This window comes from Papio anubis, chromosome 11, assembly GCF_008728515.1.
Source record: "Papio anubis isolate 15944 chromosome 11, Panubis1.0, whole genome shotgun sequence".
NCBI lineage: Eukaryota > Metazoa > Chordata > Mammalia > Primates > Cercopithecidae > Papio > Papio anubis.
Window position 1 is genome coordinate 110789764 of NC_044986.1, and position 25063 is coordinate 110814826.

At 45.2% G+C, this 25063-nt stretch overlaps 1 protein-coding gene across 1 annotated transcript in view; it reads left to right on the forward strand.

Annotated features, from left to right (window-relative positions):
• Positions 1-24785, forward strand: part of FAM171A1 (family with sequence similarity 171 member A1) — a 142035-nt gene extending 117250 nt beyond the window's left edge. Inside the window, exons 6-8 of the mRNA XM_031652475.1 lie at positions 15086-15202; positions 20314-20428; positions 21832-24785. Coding sequence (XP_031508335.1) covers positions 15086-15202; positions 20314-20428; positions 21832-23518 — 1919 coding nt within the window. The 3' untranslated portion in view covers positions 23519-24785. The remainder of the gene's footprint in view (positions 1-15085; positions 15203-20313; positions 20429-21831) is intronic.
• Positions 24786-25063: the final 278 nt, after the last annotated feature.

A 25063-nucleotide genomic window follows, 5' to 3' on the forward strand; every position in this document is an offset into this window, starting at 1 on the left:
TTTGTCTCCCCCAAAAATGAGAACTTTCAGAAAATAATAGCATCACATTAGTTCTAGTATAATGGGGTTCAGGGGGCACTTTCGTTTAAAAACCCTATTCTTAGGGACTTAGGTCTCTTAATGTATCATTTTATGTAGAACTACAGTTTCCCATGCTTAGTATAGCCTCTTTTGTGGTCTTGGAGTTGCAGAGGTTTTATTTTATACTTCATTCTTAGTCACCACTTACGGAGTATTCACTTTGTGGATTATCCGTGTCAAATTCGTGTCTTCCTGTGGACTTTCCCTGTCACCCAGGAGCCTCAAGGCCCTCTTAGTTTGCTGCTATTTGACCTGGATTTTTTTTTTTCAAGTCAGAGTCTCACTCCACCTCCCAGGTTCAAGGAGTTCTCCTGCCTCAGCCTCCCGAGTAGCTGGGACTACAGGCATGTGCCACCACACCCAGCAAATTTTTGTATTTTTAGTGGAGATGGGGGTATCACCATGTTGGCCAGCGTGGTCTCAAACTTCTGGCCTCAAGCGATCCTCCTGCCTCAGCCTCCCAAAGTGCTGGGATTACAGGTAGTGAGCCACCACACCCAGCCTGGCCTGGATTTTAAGGACAGCATCTAACACACTCATTCTAATATTAACCTGGATGAAAAAGAACTAGGAAAGTAAAGCCACTTTATTTCAGAATGCAGTACTTTTAAGTCTCACCTGGTTCCAGTTGCCTCCACTTGAGTGGGTAATTAAAAGGTAGAATATTTTTGATAGATGTGAATATTGCACTGAATGAGACACAGCTCATAGCATTCGTGAACAGAATAGAGGCCGCGTGCAGCCCAGCCACCGAGACGGCTCGGTCTTGAATGCTGGCTCCTCCTCCGGTGACTCGGTGTGTGGTCTTGAGCAAGTCCTTTTTCCTCTCTGGGCTTCAGTTTTCTCCGCTGTAAAATGGGGATCATAATAGCCCCAGCCCCTCCCTCATAGAATTGTTATGAATGGAGAGTGCCTACCACAGAGCCTGGCCCTTGGAAAAGGCTCCATATGTGTTTGCCACTCTTATCATCATCATCGCTGCTATTATTGAGCCCACATGCAGTGTGTGATTTTTTTTTTTTTTTGAGATGGAGTCTCACTCTGTCGCCCAGGCTGGAGCGCAGTGGAGTGCAGTGTCGCAATCTTGGCTCACTGCAACCTCTGCCTCCCAGGTTCAAGCCATTCTCCTGTCTCAGCCTCTCAAGCAGCTGGTATTATAGGCACCTACCCAGCTAATTTTTGTATTTTTAGTAGAGACGGGATTTGGCCATGTTGGCCAGGCTAATCTCAAACTCCTGTCCTCAGGTAATTGGCCCACCTCGGCCTCCCAAATTGCTGAGATTACAGGCCACCACGCCCGGCTCAGGGGCTACTGTTTAACCTCTCCTTTTTGTGCATGGCAGTTGCTGCCTGGCAGTTCGAAAATGAAAAGTCCCTCTGATCAGCCGGGCACAGTGGCTCACGCCTGTAATCCCAGCACTTTTGGGAGGCCAAGGCAGGCAGATCACAAGGTCAGGAGATCCAGACCATTCTAACATGGCGAAAACCCGTCTCTACTAAAAATACAAAAAAAAAAGAAAATTAGCTGGGTGTGGTGGCAGGCGCCTGTAGTCCCAGCTACTCGGGAGGCTGAGGCAGGAGAATGGCGTGAACCCGGGAGGCGGAGCTTGCAGTGAGCCGAGATCTCGCCACTGCACTCCAGCCTGGGCGACAGAGCCAGACTCTGTCTCAAAAAAAAAAAAAAGAAAGAAAGAAAAAAAAACCTCCCACAATCGATCAGACTGGTTGCTAGCCTACTTTTCCCCTCCCGTAACCAAATAGACTGCTATGGGCTACTAGAGTGAACCAGTATGGAACTGCTATAGGGTATTTACACCTCAGAATGTTCTGTAACCAACGCTCCTGAGCCTCTTGCTGTAGCCTGCTCCCACTCTGTGGAGGGTACTCTCATTTAAAATAAGTCTCTGCTTTGGCTGCCTTGCTTGTGTGTTTTGTCCAATTCTTTGTTCTAAACGCCAAGAACCTGGGCAACGACCCTCAACGGGTAACAATTTGTCATCAGGTACACCATTCAGTTGATGTTTTTAATTTGAAATTTATTTTGAAACTGTAGCTTTGTTTCTTGTTTCTTTTGTAAGTTTGTTTTGGTTTTATATTTTTGTGTGAGCTATAATCTCTTTTATATTAGCACTCACTTAACACATGATTTTTTAAAAGAAGATCAACGCTTTGTTTTTTTTTTTCCTTTCTAATGTAGTTTTGTGCATTCATCCTGCCTGAAACTTCTTAAGTTCTGTAAATGTTAGGAGAGGGCCTGTCCTTGGGAAATTACTCATGTCTGTGGACCTAATGCTTCTGGCCTCAAATATGAGATCTGTAAAATCTCCCTTCCAAGGTTGTATAAGACCTAAGTGTAATCATTTACATAAAGCACCTAGTACACTGCCAGCCATGTATCACATTTTTAATGTCGTGGTTCCTTGTTTTTGAGACAGTGTCTTGCTCTGTCACCAGGCTGGAGTGCAGTGGCACGAACTCAGCTCGCTGCAACCTCTGACTCCCTGGTTCAAGCCATTCTCCTGCCTCAGCCTCCCGAATAGCTGGGATTATAGGCACATGCCACCATGCCCAGCTGCTTTTTGTATTTTTAGTGGAGATGGTTTTTCACCATGTTGGCCATGATGGTCTCGATCTCCTGACCTCGTGATCCACCCACCTCGGCCTCCCAAATTGCTGGGATTACAGGCATGAGCCACCACGCCAGGCCATCGTGGTTCTTTTTGCCACTACCTTTGAATCACCCCTTTAAAATTATTATTACACACGCACATACACACACACCCTGAATACACCCGGCATGTGCAGAATGTACTTCACTAGAAGCTTCCACAGACGCGTCTGGCTTGCCCCTGCAGTATGCCGTGTACGTGTAGTTGTATCTTGCAGCCCAGCCATTTCCAGTATGCAGTTTGAAGTTTTCCTAAATTGAAGGGGAAGACAAATAGGATCACAACTTAGATCCTTTAGGAAAAAAAAATTTTTTTTGTTGTTTTGTTTTTTCTTTTTGAGACAGAGCCTCCGTCGCGATCTCGGCTCACTGCAAGCTCCACCTCCTGGGTTCACACCATTCTCCTGCCTCAGCCTCCTGAGTAGCTGGGACTACAGGCACGCACCACCATGCCTAGCTACTTTTTGTATTTTTAGTAGAGACGGGAGTTTCGCCATATTGGCCAGGCTGGACTCAAACTCCTGACCTCATGATCTGCCCATCTTGGCTTCCCAAAGTGCTGGGATCACAGGCATAAGTCACTGTGCCTGGCCTTGCCCAATTTTTAATTGGCTTATTTTCTTATTGTATATTATGTACAATTTTTGTATATTTCTTATTGTATATTATGTACAATATAATTTTTTGTATTTTTAGTAGAGATAGGGTTTCACTGTGTTAGCCAGGATGGTCTCGATCTCCTGACCTCGTGATCCGCCCGCCTCAGCATCCCAAAGTGCTGGGATTACAGGCATGAGCCACCGCTCCCGGCCCAAAAAAAAAAAAAAAAAAAGGTTTTATCTATTCGTTCTTAGCTGAGCTTATCCATTAGAAAAACAGGTATTCCTACAAACCAGCATTTTACACCATTATTCCCAAAGCAGCCCTGGAGGTGGGGGGCCCCGGTCTTTATCAGAAAGGAACTTTAGCTCAGTAGAATTGTCTGTTTCCCACACTCATGGGACATCCTAGGGAAAGGGGAGACACAAAACATGATTTCTTCAGACTCCAAATCCCCTTCCTTTCCCAGTTTATCAGATTTTTGTGGATTCCCGCTTCAATGCCAAGACTTAATGTGGTTGAATAGAATAATGGGCTGATCTGAGAATGCAGAACAACCACCCGTTCCCAGATGTGTTTTGTTTGGTCCATACGGTTGGTTTGGGGATATTTGTTTGTTGTGTTTAAATTTACTGCCAACATTAAAAAATGGGAAGATTTCCCATGAAATTCTATTCCTGGCTTCACTTAGGAAAAAAAAAATCAAACAGTTCCTTCGGTCAGCAAATATTTATTGAACATCTTCTCTGTGCCAGACATTACTCTGTTGTAGGCTCTTGGGATAAAACAATGGCAAAACAAGCCGGGGAAGGGCCCTATAATTACAAAGCTGTTGTTCTAGAAGAAGGAGACCAACAATTAGCTAGTTTATTTCAGATGGCAGAGAAACAATTAAGCAGAGTGATGGCGGAGAGAGTCATTAGCTGGTGAGAACCTTTGGAGAAGTGATATTTGAGCTGAGATCCTAACAACACCCAGAATCCTAACGTGGACTAATCTTGGGGACAGGACATCCCTGGCAGGAACAATGGTCAGTGCAGAGGTCTCAAGCTTGGGACCAGCTACGTCACTAAGCAACACGTCCCTCTAGGCAAGGACACAATGGCGTCTGTAGTCATTTGAAATTTTTGTTGTTGTTGTTGTTGTTTTGATATGGTCTCATTTTGTTACCCAGGCTAGAGTGTAGTGGCATGACCATGGCTCACTGCAGCCTCAAGCCCCTGGGCTCAAGCGACCCTCCTGCCTCCACCTCCTAAGTAGCTGGGACTGCAGGCACCTGCAACCATGGCCCAGCTAATTTTTTAATTTTTTATTTTTTGTAGAGATGTGGTCTTGCTGTGTTGCCAGGACTGATCTTAAACTCCTAGGCACAAGAGACTCTTCCACCTAGGCTTCCCAAAGTGCTGAGGTTGCCGGCATGAGCCACCACGTCCAGCCATCTGTAGGCATTTGAGTGCACTGACCCCTGGCCTGTAGTCTGACAAGTGACCAGATTCCTTCTTGAGTATATCAGACATATTTCTGAAGTTGCTTCAAGCCCTAGCCACCTAGTGAACGCACTACAGCCCCATGGTGGGAAATGGCATTAGGGCATTTTGTGGGTGTGACAATTCTGTCTGACAGAGTTGCCACACCCACAAACGGGCAAATAATTTAGAGAGGCGTTGCTACTCGGAGATCTGCTGATGAACGGCACCTGCATCACTGGAGCTTGTTGGAACTGCGTTCTCAGGGCTGTGCACAGTGGCTCACACCTGTAGTCCCAGCGTTTTGAGAAGCCAAGACGAGAAGATCGCTAGAACTCAGGAGTTTGAGACCTGCTCAGGTAACATAGGAAGACCCCATCTCTATAAAAAATAAAAATTTAGCCAGGCATGGTGGCATGTGTCTGTGGTCCTAGCTACTCAGGAGGCTGAGGTGGGAAGATCACTTGAGGCAGGAGTTCGAAGCTACAGTGAGCTGTGATTGCACCACTGCACTCCAGCCTGAGTGACAGAGAGAGAACCTGCCTCAGATAAGATAAGATAAGATAAGATAAGATAAGATAAGATAAGATAAAAAACTGCCTTCTCAGGCTTTCCTCCAGACCTCTGGATCAGAACCTGCACTTAGCAAGATCGCTATGTCAACAAGCTCTTTAGCAAGCGTCCTACCACATGTCTCCAGATTTGTAATTTCTCTGTTATGAGAACACCCAGTTATTCTCTGTAAATTATCTGTTATGCTGTCTTTTATTCTGAGGATTTTTCCAATGCAGGGGACTAATGCCTGTGCCACCCGCAATCTTTGTGTGCTCCCCACCCAGTCCCTTCTGACATGTAATTGCAAGATGGGTATTGGCCTCGGTGGGTAATTAACAAAATTTCTCTCCAGATGGGGCTAATTAGCTTGTATTCTGACCTACTTTCAGGAAATGTATATATTTATCTATTGTAAATTCAGAAGTCTCTCGTTAAATTTTATTAATGCTCTTATGTATCCTAATACCTCTAGCTATCTATTTAAGGAATAAGCTTTCTATAAGTCTGCCAGTATTTTATGGTTTCCCATAACTGCTTCTTTTCTAAAACTTGTTTCAGTAAGTCTTATGACAGCTCAGCTAAAGCTTAAAGGAAAAAAAATCAGTTGCTCAAATTTAAGAATCTTTCTCAAAAACTACCTAAAAATACCCAGGGAATGTGTTGCAGCTGAATACAGTCATCGTGTTAATTTCTAATATTCAACACATTCATGATTTCATGCTTCAAACAGAAGGTCATTGGTTACAATGAATTGCCCTTAATTTTATTCTTGTTTAAACCAGCCCTGAAATGTACTTGCCCACAGCTATGAGAATCCAACCATCTGCACATAACTTTTGCTCTTCAGTTTGATTGTTTTCAACAAGAATGATTAGATAATTGACCACCGGGCAAATACTTTGCTATATAATTAACAAGGAATGTTTACTCCTGACATATTTCATCAAAAAATAATTCCAAAGAAGGAAACCTAGCTACTCAAAGCCTTAGACTTTAATTTGGAAAAAAAAAGAGGACTACTCCACAGTGTCATAAATGTAGAAACTGTCACTGTTTCTGCCATACTGAAGAATGTGGGTTAAGGGCTGTTGGCTTTTTATTTGATTTTAATGTGATTCTGTGCTGATTTTGTTAAAGCACACAATAACATAGACTTAGGTATTGATAATTCTATATATACAGTTGGTAGAAACTTATGGAGATTATTGCTTAATGCAGATGAAAGCCCTAGGAAGCAAGTCATCTGTTTTCTAGAGAAATCTATCATGTTCAGGGATCTAGAAAGGCCTGATGGTGATGATGGTGATCGTAATAAAGTAATCCGAAATGGCTCTGGTAAATAAAACAATAAATGTCGTGAAAAGTAATCGGAAATATTAACAAATAAAGTATCTCATTAATAAATAAAGTAATGTCGTAACAATGCGTGGTAAACAATAATGTATCCGGAAATGTAAATAAAGTAATAATAAATAATAAATTATCCGGAAGTAACAATAAAGTAATAAAAATGTCGTAATAAATAATATTAATAAATGTCAAAATTAAATAAATAAATGTCGTAATAAATAAATAATGATAAGTATCCGGAAATAAATATCGTAATAAATAATAAGAGGAAGTAGCTCATCACGTATCATCGTATCGTAATAATAAATAATCTTATCTCGCCGTATCCCGGAAATGCTCGTCGTATCATAGTAATAAATGTCGTAATGGCTCATCGTAATCGCGAAATTATCAAATCGTAATATAAGTAATAAATGATATCAATAAATATTAATGTCGTAATCCCGAGTAACAAATCGTGAAAATAATAAGTAATAAAATAATGTCGTAATATTAATAAATTAATCGAAGTAACTCGTCATTAATCTCAAGTAATAAAGTAAAGCGTATGTCGTAATCCGAGTAATAATCGTAATGTCGTGTCGTAATGTCGTAATAAAGGCTGTCGTGTGTCGTCGTAATGCGTAGTAAAGTATCCGTATCGTAATAATCGTATCCGGGTATAAGTGATGATGGTCATGACGATGGTGATGATGGTGGTGGTGATGATGATGATGATGATGAGTGTTTGCCATGGATCTGAGAGGTGCATACCTCTTAAGAAGATTATTCCTCAGACGAGCTAGTGCTCACTCCATGCTAATTATTCAGCCAGAGCCATGACAGCCCAAGAAAGCTAGTGATTAGGCAGAGCCCACAGCTGAAAAATGAAACAACAGCAGGTTTCCCCATCCGAGACCATGCCTGCACCAGCACAAGTGACCTTGCTTCCCATCCTAAATGTTCCCAAATCTTTCATTGAACGAATGTAGCTGTAGGAGTAGAAATGGCTATATTTCACAGTGCGGACGGTCACGTCTTCATTGATAGAACTTTTGGCAATAGGATTTCTGAGTGGCTGTGGAATTTCTTTCCGAGTCCCAGCGTATAGACCTAGTAGAATTCACTCCAGCCTCTTTCTGGAAAAATACATCCATTAGAATACATTAGCTGCAAGAAGTAGAGTACCCAGCTACAAGCGTTTAAATGACGAGGCCATTTAGTGTTTACATGACAAAGAAACATGAGGCAGATGGCTCTAGGATTGCACCAGTGGTTCAGCGATGTCACAGGGACGTTCAGCTCCTCTTCTGTGTCATCCTCAGCATGTCCTCAGCGCACATGACTAGGAAGTGGCAGACTGGGAAATCACATTTAGAATCATGTCAATACAGGGAAGTCATCTCTATGGTCCATTGACCCTTTATTCGGCTGGGTGTTCATCTGCCCAGCATTCTGAGGTCTGATGTGCTGACAGATCTCAGCATAAGAACAGTCACTTGGGCTGGCGTGGGGCACATGCCTGCAACCCCAGCACCTTGGGAGGAAGAGGCAGGAGGATCACTTGAGCCCAGGAGTTTGCGACCAGCCTGAGCAGCATGGTGAAACCCCATCTCTACTAAAAATACAAAAATTAGCCAGATGTGGTGGTGCATACCTGTAGTCACAGCTACTCAGGAGGCTGAAGTGGGAGGATCCCTTAAGCCCAGGAACCAGAGGTTGCAGTGAGCCAAGATGGCAACACTGCACTCCAGCCTGAATGACCGAGCAAGACTCTTTAAAAAATAAATAAATAAATAAATAATACTCCTACTTTGTTCTTGTAGTTTGGCTAATCTCTTTCTTAAAAAGAGATTTTAAGCATCTCTTAACATGTGAGTTTCAGGTATGATTTTCTTTTCAAAATCAATAGTGCTTATAATATCAGGTCTGTTTGCCTGTTACCCAGTGGTGAGAAGGTAATTGGCTGCTATCGGGGAGTTTCCAGGCAGAATAAATGTGCCGGACAGGAAAAGCCAGGTAACTCCGAACTCCTTAGACCATATTCAAATCAGACATTGTTTTGAGCTCTTTTTCATATTTTAGAGTTCTTTTCTCTTTTGATGGCCATTTGTTAAATTTTTGAACTCACTTTTCTTTATACTTTGCAAATAAAAGTTGATTTCATTACTGGTTGGTAACCAAGCAGGAAAGCAGCACACTTGGTGATTGCTGGGAGATACCATCAGATCTTGCAGGACATACCTTTCCTTGCCTGTCAGTTGTTATGTGTAATAATCATTGTAGTTAAATGCAGCTTCCAAATTAAGAATGCATGATGCTTTATACCCAATGAACCTTGCCAGCTGGATGCATTACTCATTTTCAAAAAATTAGTAAGATATTTCAACAAATTGTTTATTCTTGAAAATATCTCTTGAGTCTTTCCATTGTGTAAGGTGTAACTCTAAAGAATAACTCAAGGCTGGGCATGGTGACTGATGCCTATAATCTCAGCACTTTGAGAGGCAGAGGAAGGAGGATCACTTGGGTACAGAAGTTCAAGACCATCCTGGGCAACATATTGAGACTCTGTCTCTACAAAAAATACAAAAGTTAGTTGGGCATGGTAGCATGTGCCTGTAGTCCCAGCTACTTGGGAGGCTGAGTTGGAAGGATCCCTTGAACACAGGGGGTTGAGGCTGCAGTGAGCCATGATTGCACTACTGCACTCCAGCTGCGTGACGGAACAAGACCCTGTCTCAAAAGAACAACAACAACAGCAAAAATGACAATTCAGACAAAAACTGATCTGAGAGTGTGGTGTGGAAGAAAACAATACTGAACTTGGATTTCAAATACCACTGTTCTGGCCAGGTGCAGTGGCCCACGACTGTAATCCCTACACTTTGGGAGGCCAAGAAGGGTGGATCACTTGAGGTAAGGAGTTCGAGACCAGCCTGGCGAACATGGTGAAACCCCATTTCTACTAAAAATACAAAAAATTAGGGCCGGGACCGGTGGCTCACACCTGTAATCCCAGCACTTTGGGAGGCTGAGGCAGGCGGATCATGAGGTCTGGAGATCGAGGCCATCCTGACTAACATGGTGAAACCCCGCCTCTGCTAAAAAATACAAAAAAAAAATTTAGCCAGGTGTGATGGTGGGCGCCTGCAGTCCCAGCTACTCGGGAGGCTGAGGCAGGAAAATGGCATGAACCCGGGAGGCGGAGCTTGCAGTGAGCCGAGATCGCACCACTGCACTCCAGCCTGAGTGACAGAGTGAGACTCCGTCTCAAAAAACAAAAAAAAGTACAAAAAATTAGCCAGTTGTGGTGGCAGGTGCCTGTAATCCCAGATACTCAGGAGGCTGAGGCAGGAGAATCACTTGAACCCAGGAGACAGAGGTTGCAGTGAGGTGAGACTACACCACTGCACTCCAGCCTGGGCAACAGAGCGAGACTCTGTCTTAAAAAATATATATATATGGCTGGGCGCGGTGGCTCACGCCTGTAATCCCAGCACTTTGGGAGGCTGAGGCAGGCAGATCACGAGGTCAAGAGATTAAGACCATCCTGGTTAACACAGTGAAACCCCATCTCTACTAAAAATACAAAAAATTAGCTGGGCATGGTGGCAGGCGCCTGTAGTCCCAGCTCCCCGGGAGGCTGAGGCAGGAGAATGGTGTGAACCCGGGATGCGGAGCTTGCAGTGAGCTGAGATCTAGCCACCCCACTCTAGCCTGGGCGACAGAGCAGGACTCCATCTCAGAAAAAAAAAAAAAATATATATATATATATAAATAAAAATATATATAGAGAGAGAGAGAGAGAGAATAGATATAGATATATAGAGATTTATCACTGTTCCATATCTGATTTTGTCCTCCTGTCCCTCACACTTCCTGTGTATGTTATTTCAGACAGAATTGTAACAAAGTCATGTATTTCCCAGTAGCATACAGCTTCAGGTGGGAAGCTGGGGGGTTGGTGGTGGTGGGGGAGCAGAGTTGATAACAGAACACTGATAACAAGTTATAAGGAAGAAAAAAAAGGAAATAAACATGAGGGTAGGCGGGAGTATTCAGCACAGGAGCAAACAACTTTTAATCCCCACCTCTGTATTCTTAAGGACATTCATATGTCAGAACCTAGCATTGTAGTTGATCATAATTATGACCCTGAGGGATGAAGAAAAGTCAACATTGTATTCACATTCACAGGACAGGGGGAAATGATGTTTTTTAGAATATTTGTAAATGGCCTTTTCAAGTTTCAGCAAAGAGTCAGGTTATATAGAAGAGTAGCTCCCAGATGGTTCAGGAGGTGTCCTGGGGATGGCTCTGGTGGGGGTGGGGGGACATCTCTTTGCCCTCATGCAGAGAAGCTTACCTTTTATCTGTTTCATATGTTAGTTTCCGCCTAAGAATCCATTAAAGAGGGAGTTCAAATGCTTTAAAAACTATTTGATAATCAATTATCTAGAAATTTCAGTAATGCAGAATTTCATTCCTTGATGCTGCCAGAGAGATCACCCTGTAACCTTCACACACGTGCAGTCCCGGTAACAGGCCCGGCCATAGGCATTGATTGGAACAGAGAGGCACATGTCATTGTCCAGCCACCTCCTAAAATGCCGGCTGCATGACCAGGTTGTGTAGCTGCAGCGGTGTGGCTTCTGCAGGAAGAAGCCCGGGTTTCTGGGGTGAGGAAGGAGGAGGCTGTAAGGTCCTGCTTGCCTTCACCACATGACCTTGCCTTGAGTCTGCAAGTCCCAGCAGCCACCTTGGCTGCCTGCTTGTGCAGAGGACACTAAGAGGCAGTGGTAAGCCCCTGGAAGAGGCTGGGAAGGGCAGAAAGAGAAGGTCAGGGTGAAGGGGGCTTGAGCAGGTAGCCCAACTGGGCTGCTGTCACATTAGGGACTGCTGTCTGTCAGACCCCAAGGAGACAGGCTTAAGCAGGACAGCCCTCTGGGCAGATATCCTCACCCAGGAGCATCCCAAGGTCTCCATACTCAGGGGCAGGTGGACTGATATAAGAGGCCTTGCAGTGGAGCTTTCTTTGGTCCGTGCAGCAGGAACAACCTGGTTCCTCCCTTGCTGTGTCTCAGCAGTACCTGAGGCTCTCACCATGTGATGAAAGGGCACCCTTCCTGGTTGCAACACCCAGTGATCCCATATTCAGCAGAAGAGACTTTGCAGAGGTCTGTGTGCTCTGCCATCTGGTACCACCAGTAAAGAATCCTGGCCAGGCCGGGCACGGTCGCTCAAGCCTGTAATCCCAGCACTTTGGGAGGCCGAGACGGGCAGATCACGAGGTCAGGAGATCGAGACCATCCTGGCTAACATGGTGAAACCCCGTCTCTACTAAAAAATACAAAAAACTAGCCAGGTGAGGTGGTGGGCACCTGTAGTCCCAGCTACTCGGGAGGCTGAGGCAGGAGAATGGTGTAAACCCAGGAGGCGGAGCTTGCAGTGAGCTGAGATCCGGCCACTGCACTCCAGCCTGGGCGACAGAGCGAGACTCCATCTCAAAAAAAAAAAAAAGAATCCTGGCCCTGGTGTCCACTGCTCTGGTGGCGAAACTGTCTGCCTCCCACAGTGGCATCAGGATTCCGCCATGAGAAGCATGTGTTTCTAGTACACAATTTGTTAATTCCCGTACTCCCTGGGGCTTATTTCCTCCCACAAAACACGGAAAGCATGAAATGCTTTTGCCAGTAACAGCACGATTATTGAAACCCCAAACAGTGTCGCACTTTAGCCATGGTAGGCTCTTTCCCAGCTGGTTCTGTTCCCTTTAGTTTGAAAGGGCAGCATCCCAGGTGTGGTCACACTGCCATGGGGATATCCTTCCCTGCCTACCACACCCAGCCTTTCACAGGTTACCAGATATTATTTTTTATTGCATCTGTAGCTTCCACTCATTCTGAAGTTCTCTGGAGTTCCTACTCTATGCGTATCTCTAGGCGCTGAGAAGAAGACAAAAGCAACACGAGACACAGGCCACACCCATGGAGTTTACAGTCTAAGAAAGGAGATAAGACTGAGGGCCACAGGCTGGCCACCAAAAGCAACATGTGTGTTTGGCAAATGGATGATGCAGTAATACTTGCCCAGGATGTGCCGAGACACGGAAGACCCATGTGTCCTAGAAGGGCCTCTGGGAAAACACTGGGTTTGATTTGAATCTTGAAAGACTGGGTAGATTTTTGGAAGAGAGAAAAACTACATGAGGTTGGAGCTACATTTGCAGGCAGAGTCACAGAATGGATAGAGGTGTGCATTGTGAAGACTGCCTAGCAGGAACTAAAGAGGTGTATGTATACTGTTGCCCAGGCTGGTCTCCAACTCCTGGCTTCAAGTGATCCTCCTGCCTTGGTCTCCCAAAGTGTTGGGATTATAGGCGTGAGCCACCATGCCTGGCCCCTTTTCCTCAAACATCTTACGTTGTCGCTCCCCTAGTAGAGTAGCCCTGTAGAGCAGGGTGATCTCTAGGAGGGTGCACTTCGGGAAACGGACCAGAACCGGGCATCCCTTCCCTCATACCCATTTGCAAAACCTTGCTTACATTCTGCTCTTTCTGGAGCCCAAACCCGCTGGCACAGTGATCCAGCCTGTGGCACGGGAAGGGGGCGATGCCAAGCCCTTGCTGATGCCCGACCTCTCCCACCTGCCCGCTGTGTGCAGCTGCCGTGTGAGCAGAGGAGCGGCTGCAGAGGAGGCGTCACCAAGGGCCTCTTCCACCCACTGCATTAGAATGTTGCTATGGCAACTGATAAGGCCTCGAAGCAGCCCAAGTATTGTTTCTTTCTTCAGGGGGAAAAAAATCCACTACCGCCACCTCTGCATGAGGCATGTAGCTAAGCAAGGCAAGCATTTGGGTAGAATACAGGCATGAGTCACAGGATGACGATTGGGTCAACGACGAACTACATATACAATGGTGATCCCCTAAAACTATAATTCTGTATTTGTACTGTACCCTTTCTATATTTAGATACACAGACACTTCCCCGTGTGTGACGGTGGCCTATGGTATTCAGCGCAGTCACATGGTGTACGGGTTTGTAACCTAGGAGCAATGGGTTAGACCGTGTAGCCCAGGTGTACAGGAGGCGGCACCATCTAGGTTTGCATAAGGACGCTCTATGATGTTCACACAGCGATGAACGATGCATTTTCAGAATGTATCCCTGTTAAATGACACATGCCTGCGTTTGGTGCACAGCTGGTCTATTTAGGCCTTACAGCCACAGGGTCACCCACGTGGCCATTTCAGATGGGGATGACTATAGGAGGGAGGTGAGCTGCACAGGAGCCCTGTGTATGCCGCGACATCTCCATGCTGATAGATCAGGGTGGGTGCGCGGGCCGTCTAGAGGTTCGCCCCGCCTCTCCCTGGCCTTCTGCCCCCACAGCTGCCATCGCAGGCCTCAGAGCAAGGCTCTCTGCAGGTGAGCCCAGGAAAAGGCATCCATTTTTGGCTGGGAAATAGCCCAACAACCTTGGGCAAGTTCATCCTCTTCAATGAGTCTGCTCCTAGAAACTTCACAAAGTAAAAATGCAATCACATGCTGGGAAGGTTGCTAGGAAGTGCAGCCTGGTAGAGCAGAAGAAATAGCACAGCCTCGAGGTCAGGCAGCCCCAGGCTCTTTTCCGCTCTTGGCCACCGAGAGGCCTTGGAAAAGTTTTGTAACTCACCAGTCTTCAGTGTTGTGGTGAGAATTATAGATGGTGTATTACAAGACACGTATGCTGCAAATAGCTAGTGCATAGTAGGTGCGCGTTACTCTCAGATGCTAGCTAATGTAATAACTGGGAGATACAGCAGAGACCTTGACGTAGTTGGCGTTTCCCAGCATTGGAACAAACTGGAAGCTTTTAAAACTGCTCACCGAAGCCAGGGTTACTGGGTGAGAATTTGCAAAGATGGGGTGAAGGGATCTATTTTTTCAAAACACCCCTAGGTAATTCTGATATAGCCAGTCTGCAGTTGTGGATAGAAAATTTGCTGAAGGACAAAGAGCTTGAATGGAGCCTGATTTCCCCCTCTCTTTTCACTCCCACCAGCCCCCATCATGCTACCTTTATTCTGCTTCTGAGGTCCAAAGGCTTCTGCTAAAATCGTCTGTGTTTGGAAGGAGGGGTGTTTGATAAAGTGGCTGAAAGTAATTTAATTGAGAAGGCAAAGGAACACTAAAGTTGCTTATCTTTCCCTGAAAGGAAATTGAAAAGAATTTCTCCAGAAAGCTGCCTGGGGTCCCTAGATGACACTTTGGCCACCTCAGTTATCTTATAGGTCATAAACATGACATTTAAGATATTGAAGATGACTTTTACAATATGCTTAAGCCTTACAAAGGAGCTTGGTGTGCTTGTAGCTAACATCTCTTTCTCAATTCCACAGGAACGTGGCTGAAGAGCGGTCTGGGTCTTGTGCACCAGGAAGGCAGCCAGCTGACGTGGACGTACATTGCCCCCCAGTTGGGGTACTGGGTGGCCGCCATGTCCCCTCCCATCCCAGGTAACACGGAGCCAACACTTGCGATGATGCGGCTCAGTTGCTTTGGTCTTTGAGGGTTCAGGCTAAGTATGCTTTTGGAAATAACTTCAACAGGGAGATCACATCTTATTCAAAAATGGCTAAAAGTCTGAAAATGAAATGATGGAAAGAAGGTATTTCGTGGGGGTGGGGGACTTCTGGTTGGAAATATTCCATCTAGGGTAAGAATAATGCATAGAAAATAGTCTTGAGTGCCTGTTTGGTTCAGACAGCTGCCATAGGGAATTCTTCATCAAAAGCCCACAGAGACCAGCAAGATCTCCTCCCTAATTCCTGAAACAGCTGTGGCCTGGTGTAGGCACATATGTAGGGAAAAGTACTCCACAGAGATGCTAGTGGGAAGTCACCATTGAGGGCAGAAAGCCTGGTGGGGCATTTCCAAAAAGGCTTAAACACAAACCAGTTGCTTTGTGTCTAAGAGAATCTTCCCCTCCATTTAGGATATGTCCATTAATGCATATCTTTCAGAATGTGACTAACAGTTTATTTTTTTAACCTATGTTACACCCATAAATATTCTAGAACTTTTTTTTTTTTTCAAAATAGTCATCTCAGGAGAATTATTTCCAGCAATGGCTTCTGTTGCTCAAGCTGCCTTTAGAATCTATATTACTTGCACTGCCTTTAGCCTTCATTAGTGAATCTCTTTCTTGGTGGCAAATCTGTATGCTCAAATGGCAAATCTTTATGATTTTTCTTTTTAAACACATCTAAAAGTCATGCACATTCAAGACTGGTGAATAAAGCAGGTGACTGAGCTAGGTCGAAATGTGCTGTGATTAAAAGGTGTCTCTTGCAAATGAACCATGAAGGCAGTTCTGAAATGAAAGTTCAAATATTTTAGCAATGGAATTATCACTGGAATTAGCACTTAGACTCACAAAGTAACTGATTTGACGGAGGTCTTTCCTGAACAGATGTTGAAAAATGTGTCACAATGACTTTATATCACCATGCTAAGAAAATTTACACTTCACATCTGTTTTAAAAGTAATATGTTTCCCTTAGCTGGGCGCAGTGGCTCATGCCTGTAATCCCAGCACTTTGGGAGGCCGAGGAGGGCGGACCACAAGGTCAGGAGTTTGAGACCATCCTAGCCAACATGGTGTAACCCCGTCTCTACTCAAAATACAAAAATTAGCTGGGTGTGGTGGCACACACCTGTAGTCCCAGCTACTTGGGAGGCTGAGGCAGGAGAATCGCTTGAACCCAGGAGGCAGAGGTTGCAGTGAGCCAAGATTGTGCCACTTGCACTGCAGCCTGGGTGACAGAGCGAGACACCATCTCAAAAAAAAAAAAAAAAAAGTAATGTGTTTCCCTTGATGGTATTGTTTTTGTCGTGATATAAGCATGAACAACACATAGAAATGTCCCACGCTCTGAATCTGAAATACCTAGATTATGACTGAAGAGGAACAAAAGAAGGAAAAGAAACATCTTAAGTACCAAAATAAATGCCATAAAGCCCATGCATTAAAGTGAACTTTAATTTTAGATGTATTTCAGTCTCAGCTATCAGTTTTCCCATCTTGCAGATTAGTATATGCTTTTGTGTATGTTTTGGTTTTGTTGTTGTTTGTTTGCTTTTTGAGATGGAGTTTCGCTCCTGTTGCCCAGGCTGGAGTGCAATGGCATGATCTCAGCTCATTGCCACCTCCGCCTCCTGGGTTCAAGCGATTCTCCTGCCTCAGCCTCCGGAGTAGCTGAGATTACAGGTGTCCGCCACCACACCTGGCTAATTTTTGTATTTTAGTAGAGGTAGGGTTTCACCATGTTAGTCAGGCTGGTCTTGAACTTCTGACCTCAGGTGATCCACCCGCCTTAGCCTCCCAAAGTGCTGAAATTACAGGCGTGACCCTCTGCGCCCTGCCATTATATGCTTTTGTAAGGCAGGATGAAGGAACTGCCAGACGTAGGTCCCCTTGAGAGCTTCCTAGCAGTGAAGGAAGAGACTCAAGGCTATAAAAGGCATACACCGGCCAGGGCATGGTAACTCACACCTGTAATCCCAGCACTTTGGGAGTCAAGGCAGGAGGATCTCTTGAGCCCAGGAGTTCAAGACCAGCCTGGGCAATACAGCAAGACCCCATCTCTAAAATTTTTTTTTTTAATTAGCCAGGGATGGTAGCATTCACCGGTAGTCCCAGCTACTTGAGAGGCTGAGGCAGGAGGATCCCATGAGCTCAGGAGTTCAAGGCTGCAGTGAGCTATGATCATGTCACTGCACTCCAGCCTGGATGACAGAGTGAGACCCCATCTCAAAAGTAACACAAAGCATACCCGCTACAGCCTCTAATGGTATTTAATGTGGGGATACATATGTCAGTCATCTCACAACCCACCTTTATAACAACAAATTACACTAATATTGGACTTTTATGAACTCAAAAGCAACAACAAAATAATGTAGGTTGTGTTCCTTAACTCCTTGTTTAAGAAGGAAGTGAAATATAGCTGTGAATTTTATAAAGAATTGCACTGGCAGAGGTTAAAACAATAATGCTGGCCGGGCGCCGTGGCTCATGCCTATAATCCCAGCACTTTGGGAGGCCAAGGTGCGCGAATCACGAGATCAGGAGATCAAGACCATCCTGGCTAACACGTTGAAACCCCATCTCTACTAAAAATACAAAAAATTAGCCAGGCGTGGTGGTGCACGCCTGTAGTCCCAGCTACTCGGGAGGCTGAGGCAAGAGAATTGCTCGAACCTGGGAGGCAGAGGTTGCAGTGAGTCGAGATCATGCCACTGCACTCCAGCCTGGGTGATAGAGTGAGACTCCGTCTCAAAACAAAACAAAACAAAAAAAATAATGCTTGGAGTACTTAAAGGACAAAGCATCAGTATTTGGAAATATTTTTACGTGTACCCTAAGTGTCTTGGTGACTCCTGACAAAGCTTTGGTACATCCGTGGAAATTGTCTTTGCATTAAAAAAAATTGTTTCTCTGGGCTGGGCGCAGTGGCTCACACCTGTAATCCCAGCACGTTGGGAGGCCAAAGCAGGTGGATCACGAGGTCAGGAGTTCAAGACCAGCCTGGCCAAGATGGTGAAACCCCATCTCTACTAAAAATACAAAAATTAGCCAGGCATGATGGTGGGCACCTATAATCCCAGCTACTCAGGAGGCTGAGGCAGGAAAATCACTTGAACCCAGGAGGCGGAAATTGCAGTGAGCTGAGTTCACACCACTGTACTCTAGCCTGGATGATAGAGCAAAGACTCCATCTCAAAAAAAAAAAAAAATTATTTCTCTGAACAAGTAAGCCAGTATTTAATTGTCAGTTATTTTTCCAATTTTTGGAAACTTTAACCCACTCCTCCCACTCCACTGAAGTAATTATATCTGAAAGAGAATGGTGTTTCTCGTGAATTTAAGTAACATCACTGTTTTCAAAAACTGGTAAATCTTGGGTTTATCTAGGTCTTAAATTAGGAGATTTGTCCCCTTAAGAAGATTTTAAAAGAAATCTATGTCTTAGAATATCAAAAATCAAAAATAAGCAAATGGGTGTCTGTGGTGTTTAGTAATCAAAACCATGCTACTCTGAAATAATATGAAACCAGTTCATGGCCGGGCGTGGTGGCTCAAGCCTGTAATCCCAGCACTTTGGGAGGCCGAGATGGGTGGATCCTGAGTCAGAATCGAGACCATCCTGGCTAATGGTGAAACCCATCTCTACTAAAAAATACAAAAAACTAGCGAGGCTGAGGTGGCCAGGCGCCTGTAGTCCCAGCCTCAGGAGGCTGAGGCAGGGAGAATGCGTGAACCGGGGAGGCAGTGAGCTGAGATCCGGCCACTGCACTCCAGTCTAGGCGACAAGTAAGAACTCGTCTCAAAAAAAAAAAAAAGAATGGATGTTTTGACCCATGTATTCCTTTACTGCCAGGAAACTCGGACACTAATAAATACCTAAATATTGGCATGTGTGGGGAGGTTTTTGTTGTCGTTGATCTGTTGTTAGTAACATTAAGATAGATTTGTACTACTATGGAACATAAAATGTGAGTTAAGCTACCTCTTGGGATTGTTTACAACATAAACATAAAATATTTTTACCTTTGGTAACCTTATGTATAAGTTCTAAAGAGATCTGTGGCCATGTAAGGTTAGCTATTTTGAAAAGGCATAAAAAAGATCTTGTTTTTAAAGATGGTTATCATTTTAGTCATATTTGATACCTGTATTAAGTTTTAAAAGTTGTTGACTTTTTTAAGTCACAGGAAATTTATGTCATACATTTAAACTGGTTTATTTAGACTAAGGGCTCTCCAGACAGTAATGATTGACTGCCCGGGAAAAGCAAGAATAAAACTTTGTGGGTTGTTTTTTTTTTTTTGCTCCCCTGCAATATAAAATTCCCAGATAGTCAGGCCATCTTTCTGAAGGTGAGAGTCCCAGTCATTAAATCATCATGCGTTCATTTTCTTGCATTAAAAGATCACATGGCTGGGCACAGTGGCTCATGCCTATAATCCCAGCACTTTGGTAGGCCGAGGTAGGCAGATTGCTTGAACTCAGGAGTTCAAGACCCTCCTGGGCAACATAGTGAGAGCACTGCCTCTAAAAAAATATACAAAAACTAGCCAGATGTGGTTGTGCACGCCTATAGTCCCAGCTATTCTGGAGGCTGAGGCAGGAGGATTGATGGAACCCAGGAGGTCAAGGCTACAGTGAGCCATGATTATATCATTGTGTTCCAGCCTGGGTGACAGAATGAGACCCTGTCTCAAAAAAAAAAAATTAAAATAAAAAGGTCATGTATTTCAAAGAAGGCACATGCTACCAAGTGAGGCACACTTCTCCGCTTAGTGGGGGGCCCTTGATGTAACCACATCTTGTCTTTGAGTATTCAAAGTTCTCCTGGCCATGGGAGCTTCCATAATAGTCGTGCTAATCACTAATGCAATGCTGGTGGTACCCCAAGTGCGTGATCCAAGGGTGTTTTCCTCTGGCCACTGCTCTATGCCCCAGCCAAGAAGAGTAAGCACAAGACACGGTGTTCTCAATGAATGATCCCTCTTTTGAGTTAAAGGTGTTCAAAACTCTAAATGCCATTTTCTGACCTTCTAGGTCCCGTTGTAACACAGGACATTACCACGTATCACACGGTGTTTCTTTTGGCCATTTTAGGAGGAATGGCTTTCATACTTTTGGTTTTGCTGTGTCTCCTTTTATATTATTGCAGGTAAAGTTTTACCATTTTGGCAATATCTTTTTTAATTCACAATTTCTTGGGCAATTGATACTTAGAAGCATTGATATGGAGGTGGGTTTTTTTTTTTTTTTTTTCCTAAATTGAAGTACTTTTTCTTCCCATGAAAAAGTAAGAACTCACATTTGTGATCTAAGTTGCAACTTAACAAATAGTATGTGTAAAGCATGCTGCGTGGATAACATTGCTTAGAAGGGGAATTATGAAAAAGAATTTAACAATGGTCATATGATTTATTCAGAGTATCCCTAAACGCTGGTTAAGAGATGATACTCTCAAGGGCAAGGCAGAACTCTTCTTATTTGGGCCGGGCACGGTGGCTCACAACTGCAATCCCAGCACTTTAGGAGGCCAAGGTGGGCGGATCACTTGAGGTCAGAGGCTCAAGACCAGCCTGGCCAACTTGGCAAAACTCCATTTCTACCAAAAATATAAAAATTAGCTGGGCATGGTGGCGCACACCTATAATCCCAGCTACTCGAGAGGCTGAGGCAGGAGAATCGCTTGGACCCAGAAGGCAGAGGTTGTAGTGAGCCAAGATCGTACCACTGTACTGCAGCCTGGGTGACAGAGCAAGACTCAGTAAAAAAAAAAAAAAAAAAAAAAAAAAAAAAAAATTCTTATTTGGATGCTGATCAGTTTGCAAGAATATTTATTGTCAACTCTTGACTAACCCCTTTGAAATAAGTAATTTGGCTTATAAAACCTTTAAGTTTAGCTATTTTAAAAAGGCATTATAGAGGAAAATTTTCTTTTTAAAAATGCAAAGCATTTTAGTCACATTTGACACTCTTTAATAAGTTGTTGACTTTTTTAAGTCATAGAAAAATGTATGTCATACATTTAATTCATTTAGGCAAAGGGCTTTCCAGACAGTAAAAGATGAAATCTCTGGATTATCCTACTCTGGGTTAAAATAAGGATAAGGGCCAGGCATGGTGGCCTAGCACTTTGGAAGGCCGAAGGGGGAGGACTGCTTGAGGCCGGGAGTTTAAGACCAGCCTGGGCAACACAGGGAGACCCCATCTCTACAAAAAACTAAAAATCAAAAATTAGCTGGGCATGGTGGCGCGTGCCTGTGGTCCCAACTGCTTGGGAGAATGAGGTGGGAGGATCACTTGAGCCCACGAGGTCGAGGCTGCAGTGAGCTATGATCGTACCACTGCACTCCAACCTGGGCGACAGAGGCAGATGCTGTCTCAAAAAAAAAAAAAAAAAGAACAGGGTGTGGGGTGAGAAGGCTTCTGGCTGCTGATGGCTTGTTTTGTCTTGTTTCTCCCTGTGGAAATTGAGAATTAGGATTTTACCTGAAACTTGAAACTTTTCCATTGTGAGAATCACTAATCTTTGGGTTTGGATTGTGTCTTTGGTCGCAGGAGGAAGTGCTTGAAACCTCGTCAGCACCACAGAAAACTGCAGCTCCCTGCAGGACTGGAGAGTTCCAAAAGAGACCAGTCCACCTCCATGTCACACATCAACTTGCTGTTTTCGCGCCGAGCATCAGAATTCCCTGGCCCGCTGTCCGTCACCAGCCACGGCCGCCCCGAGGCCCCAGGCACGAAGGAGCTGATGAGTGGAGTCCATTTGGAAATGATGTCTCCTGGCGGGGAAGGGGACCTGCACACCCCCATGCTCAAGCTCTCCTACAGCACCTCCCAGGAATTTAGCTCCCGGGAGGAGCTCCTGTCTTGCAAGGAAGAGGATAAAAGCCAGATCTCCTTTGATAACCTCACGCCAAGCGGGACGCTGGGGAAAGACTACCATAAGTCAGTGGAGGTTTTTCCCTTAAAGGCAAGAAAATCTATGGAAAGAGAAGGCTACGAGTCCTCGGGCAATGCTGACTACAGGGGTAGTTACAACACCGTGCTCTCACAGCCTTTATTTGAAAAGCAGGACAGAGAAGGTCCAGCCTCTGCAGGAAGCAAACTCACCATTCAGGAGCATCTGTATCCCGCACCTTCATCGCCTGAGAAAGAACAGCTGCTGGACCGCAGACCAACTGAATGTATGATGTCGCGATCGGTCGATCACCTCGAGAGACCTACGTCCTTCCCGCGGCCCGGCCAGTTGATCTGCTGCAGTTCTGTCGACCAGGTCAATGACAGCGTTTACAGGAAAGTGCTGCCCGCCTTGGTCATCCCGGCTCATTATATGAAACTCCCCGGGGACCACTCCTATGTCAGCCAGCCTCTGGTCGTCCCGGCTGATCAACAGCTTGAACTAGAAAGACTACAGGCTGAGCTGTCCAGTCCCCATGCCGGGATCTTCCCACACCCGTCCTCGCAGATCCAGCCCCAGCCCCTGGCTTCCCAGGCCATCTCTCAGCAGCACCTGCAGGACGCAGGCACCCGGGAGTGGAGCCCTCAGAATGCATCCATGTCGGAGTCTCTCTCCATCCCAGCTTCCCTGAACGACGCGGCTTTGGCTCAGATGAACAGTGAGGTGCAGCTCCTGACTGAAAAGGCGCTGATGGAGCTTGGGGGTGGGAAGCCACTTCCACACCCCCGGGCGTGGTTCGTCTCCTTGGATGGCAGGTCCAATGCTCACGTTAGACATTCATACATTGATCTCCAAAGAGCTGGAAGGAATGGAAGTAATGATGCCAGTTTGGACTCTGGCGTGGATATGAATGAACCAAAATCTGCCCGGAAGGGAAGGGGAGATGCTTTGTCTCTGCAGCAGAACTACCCGCCCGTCCAAGAGCACCAGCAGAAAGAGCCTCGAGCCCCAGACAGCACGGCCTACACGCAGCTCGTGTACCTGGATGACGTGGAACAGAGTGGCAGCGAGTGTGGGACCACGGTCTGTACCCCCGAGGACAGTGCCCTGCGATGCTTGTTGGAGGGGTCGGCTCGGAGAAGTGGTGGCCAGCTGCCCAGCCTGCAGGAGGAGACAACCAGACGGACTGCGGACGCCCCCCCGGAGCCAGCCGTCAGCCCCCACCAGAGAAGATCTGCCCACGAGGAAGAGGAAGACGATGATGATGATGACCAAGGAGAAGACAAGAAAAGCCCCTGGCAGAAACGGGAGGAGAGGCCCCTGATGGCGTTTAACATTAAATGAGCTATCGCAGAGCCACCTGACTGTGGAATATAAAATTGCCAAATATCCTTTCTCATGGAAGCGCGTACCCATTCGTGGAGGAAACAGAACGGCAGCCCCGCCGTGGGACGGACGTGGACGTTTACTGCATTCCTGTTTGCCGTGTAAATGTTAGAAGGGAATTAAAGTTATTACTCAGAATAAAGGATGACTTTGGCGGATGTCGCCCCTGCAAGGAGGTGGCTGAAAGTGGTGTCCAGATGTCCTTCCGGGGACTTGATGTATCCGCCACCAGGGACATTTAGAAACCGCACGTGATGTCGCTACGCTCTAACAATCACCTCAGTTCTCCCTCTGATTCTGGGAACAGATGAAACTCTTTTTGCATCGCTTGAGTCATTTTTATCACAATAATCCTACTGTGAAGCTGTCATTGAGAACTTAGGTTGGCACGTAGCGTCTCAAGGTATGCGTTCTCTCGAAGGAAAGCTATGCATCGCTGCTTCGTTGTCTGATTTTGCTTAGATTTTGCTTTGGTTAGGTTGCGTTTTGGGGTTTGCCTTTTTTTGTTGTCGCTTCAATGCAATTTGGTTGTAAAGAGTTGATTCCTTTGTGTTCATCTGTTCTGCTTCTCAGCAGTCCATCTCAGTGTCTCCCTTCAGGAACCGCCGAGTGTCCTCTCGTAACATCCAAGCCTTTTAATGAAATCGTACTGAAATCTGTATCAGCTATGAGTCCTCCAATCCTGGTCCCATTAACTCCAAGTGCCTTTTTTACAGTGACAACAGACAGTCCCTCGCTTTTTGTTGTTGTTGGTTTTCTTAACTTGTTTAATGAAACTGCCTGGATTTTATACAGTTATTAAAGGATGTCCCTTTTGCTTTAAACTGCATGCTGCCAAGTGCCATTTGGGGTCAGCATCCTCATTTCAACACAGTGTGCTCTCTAGTTATCATGTGTAACGTGGGTTCTGTTTAGCGAAGATAGACTAGAGGACACGTTAGAGATGCCCTTCCCTGTTCCATCCCTGTGGCACCGTTATGGTTTTTTGGCTGTTTGTATATACGGTTACGTATTAACTCTGGAATCCTATGGACTCATTTTGCTCACCCAACGTGGGAGTCTGGATTGAGCAAGTGGGCTGAATGTGACTATTAAAAAAATTTTAAAAAAAAAATCTTATGTACTATCCAAAAGTGCCAGAATGACTCTTCTGTGCATTCTTCTTAAAGAGCTGCTTGGTTATCCAAAAATGAAAATTCAAAATAAACTCTGAAGAAAAGGAAAACTGTCTTTGTGGTCATTTGCATTCATTCTGAGCCATTATCTGTTTCAAAGTTGTTATTAAGACTTTGTCAGGCCAAGCATGGTGACTCACACCTGTAATCCTAGCACTCTGGGAGGCCGAAGCGGGAGGATCACTTGAACTCAGGATCACTTGAGCCCATCTCTACAAAAAAAAAATTTTTTTAATTACCTGGTTGCAGTCGCTTAAGTCACTAGGCTTCAGTGAGCCATGATGGTACTACTGCACTCCAACATGGGGAAGAGAGCAGATCCTGTCTC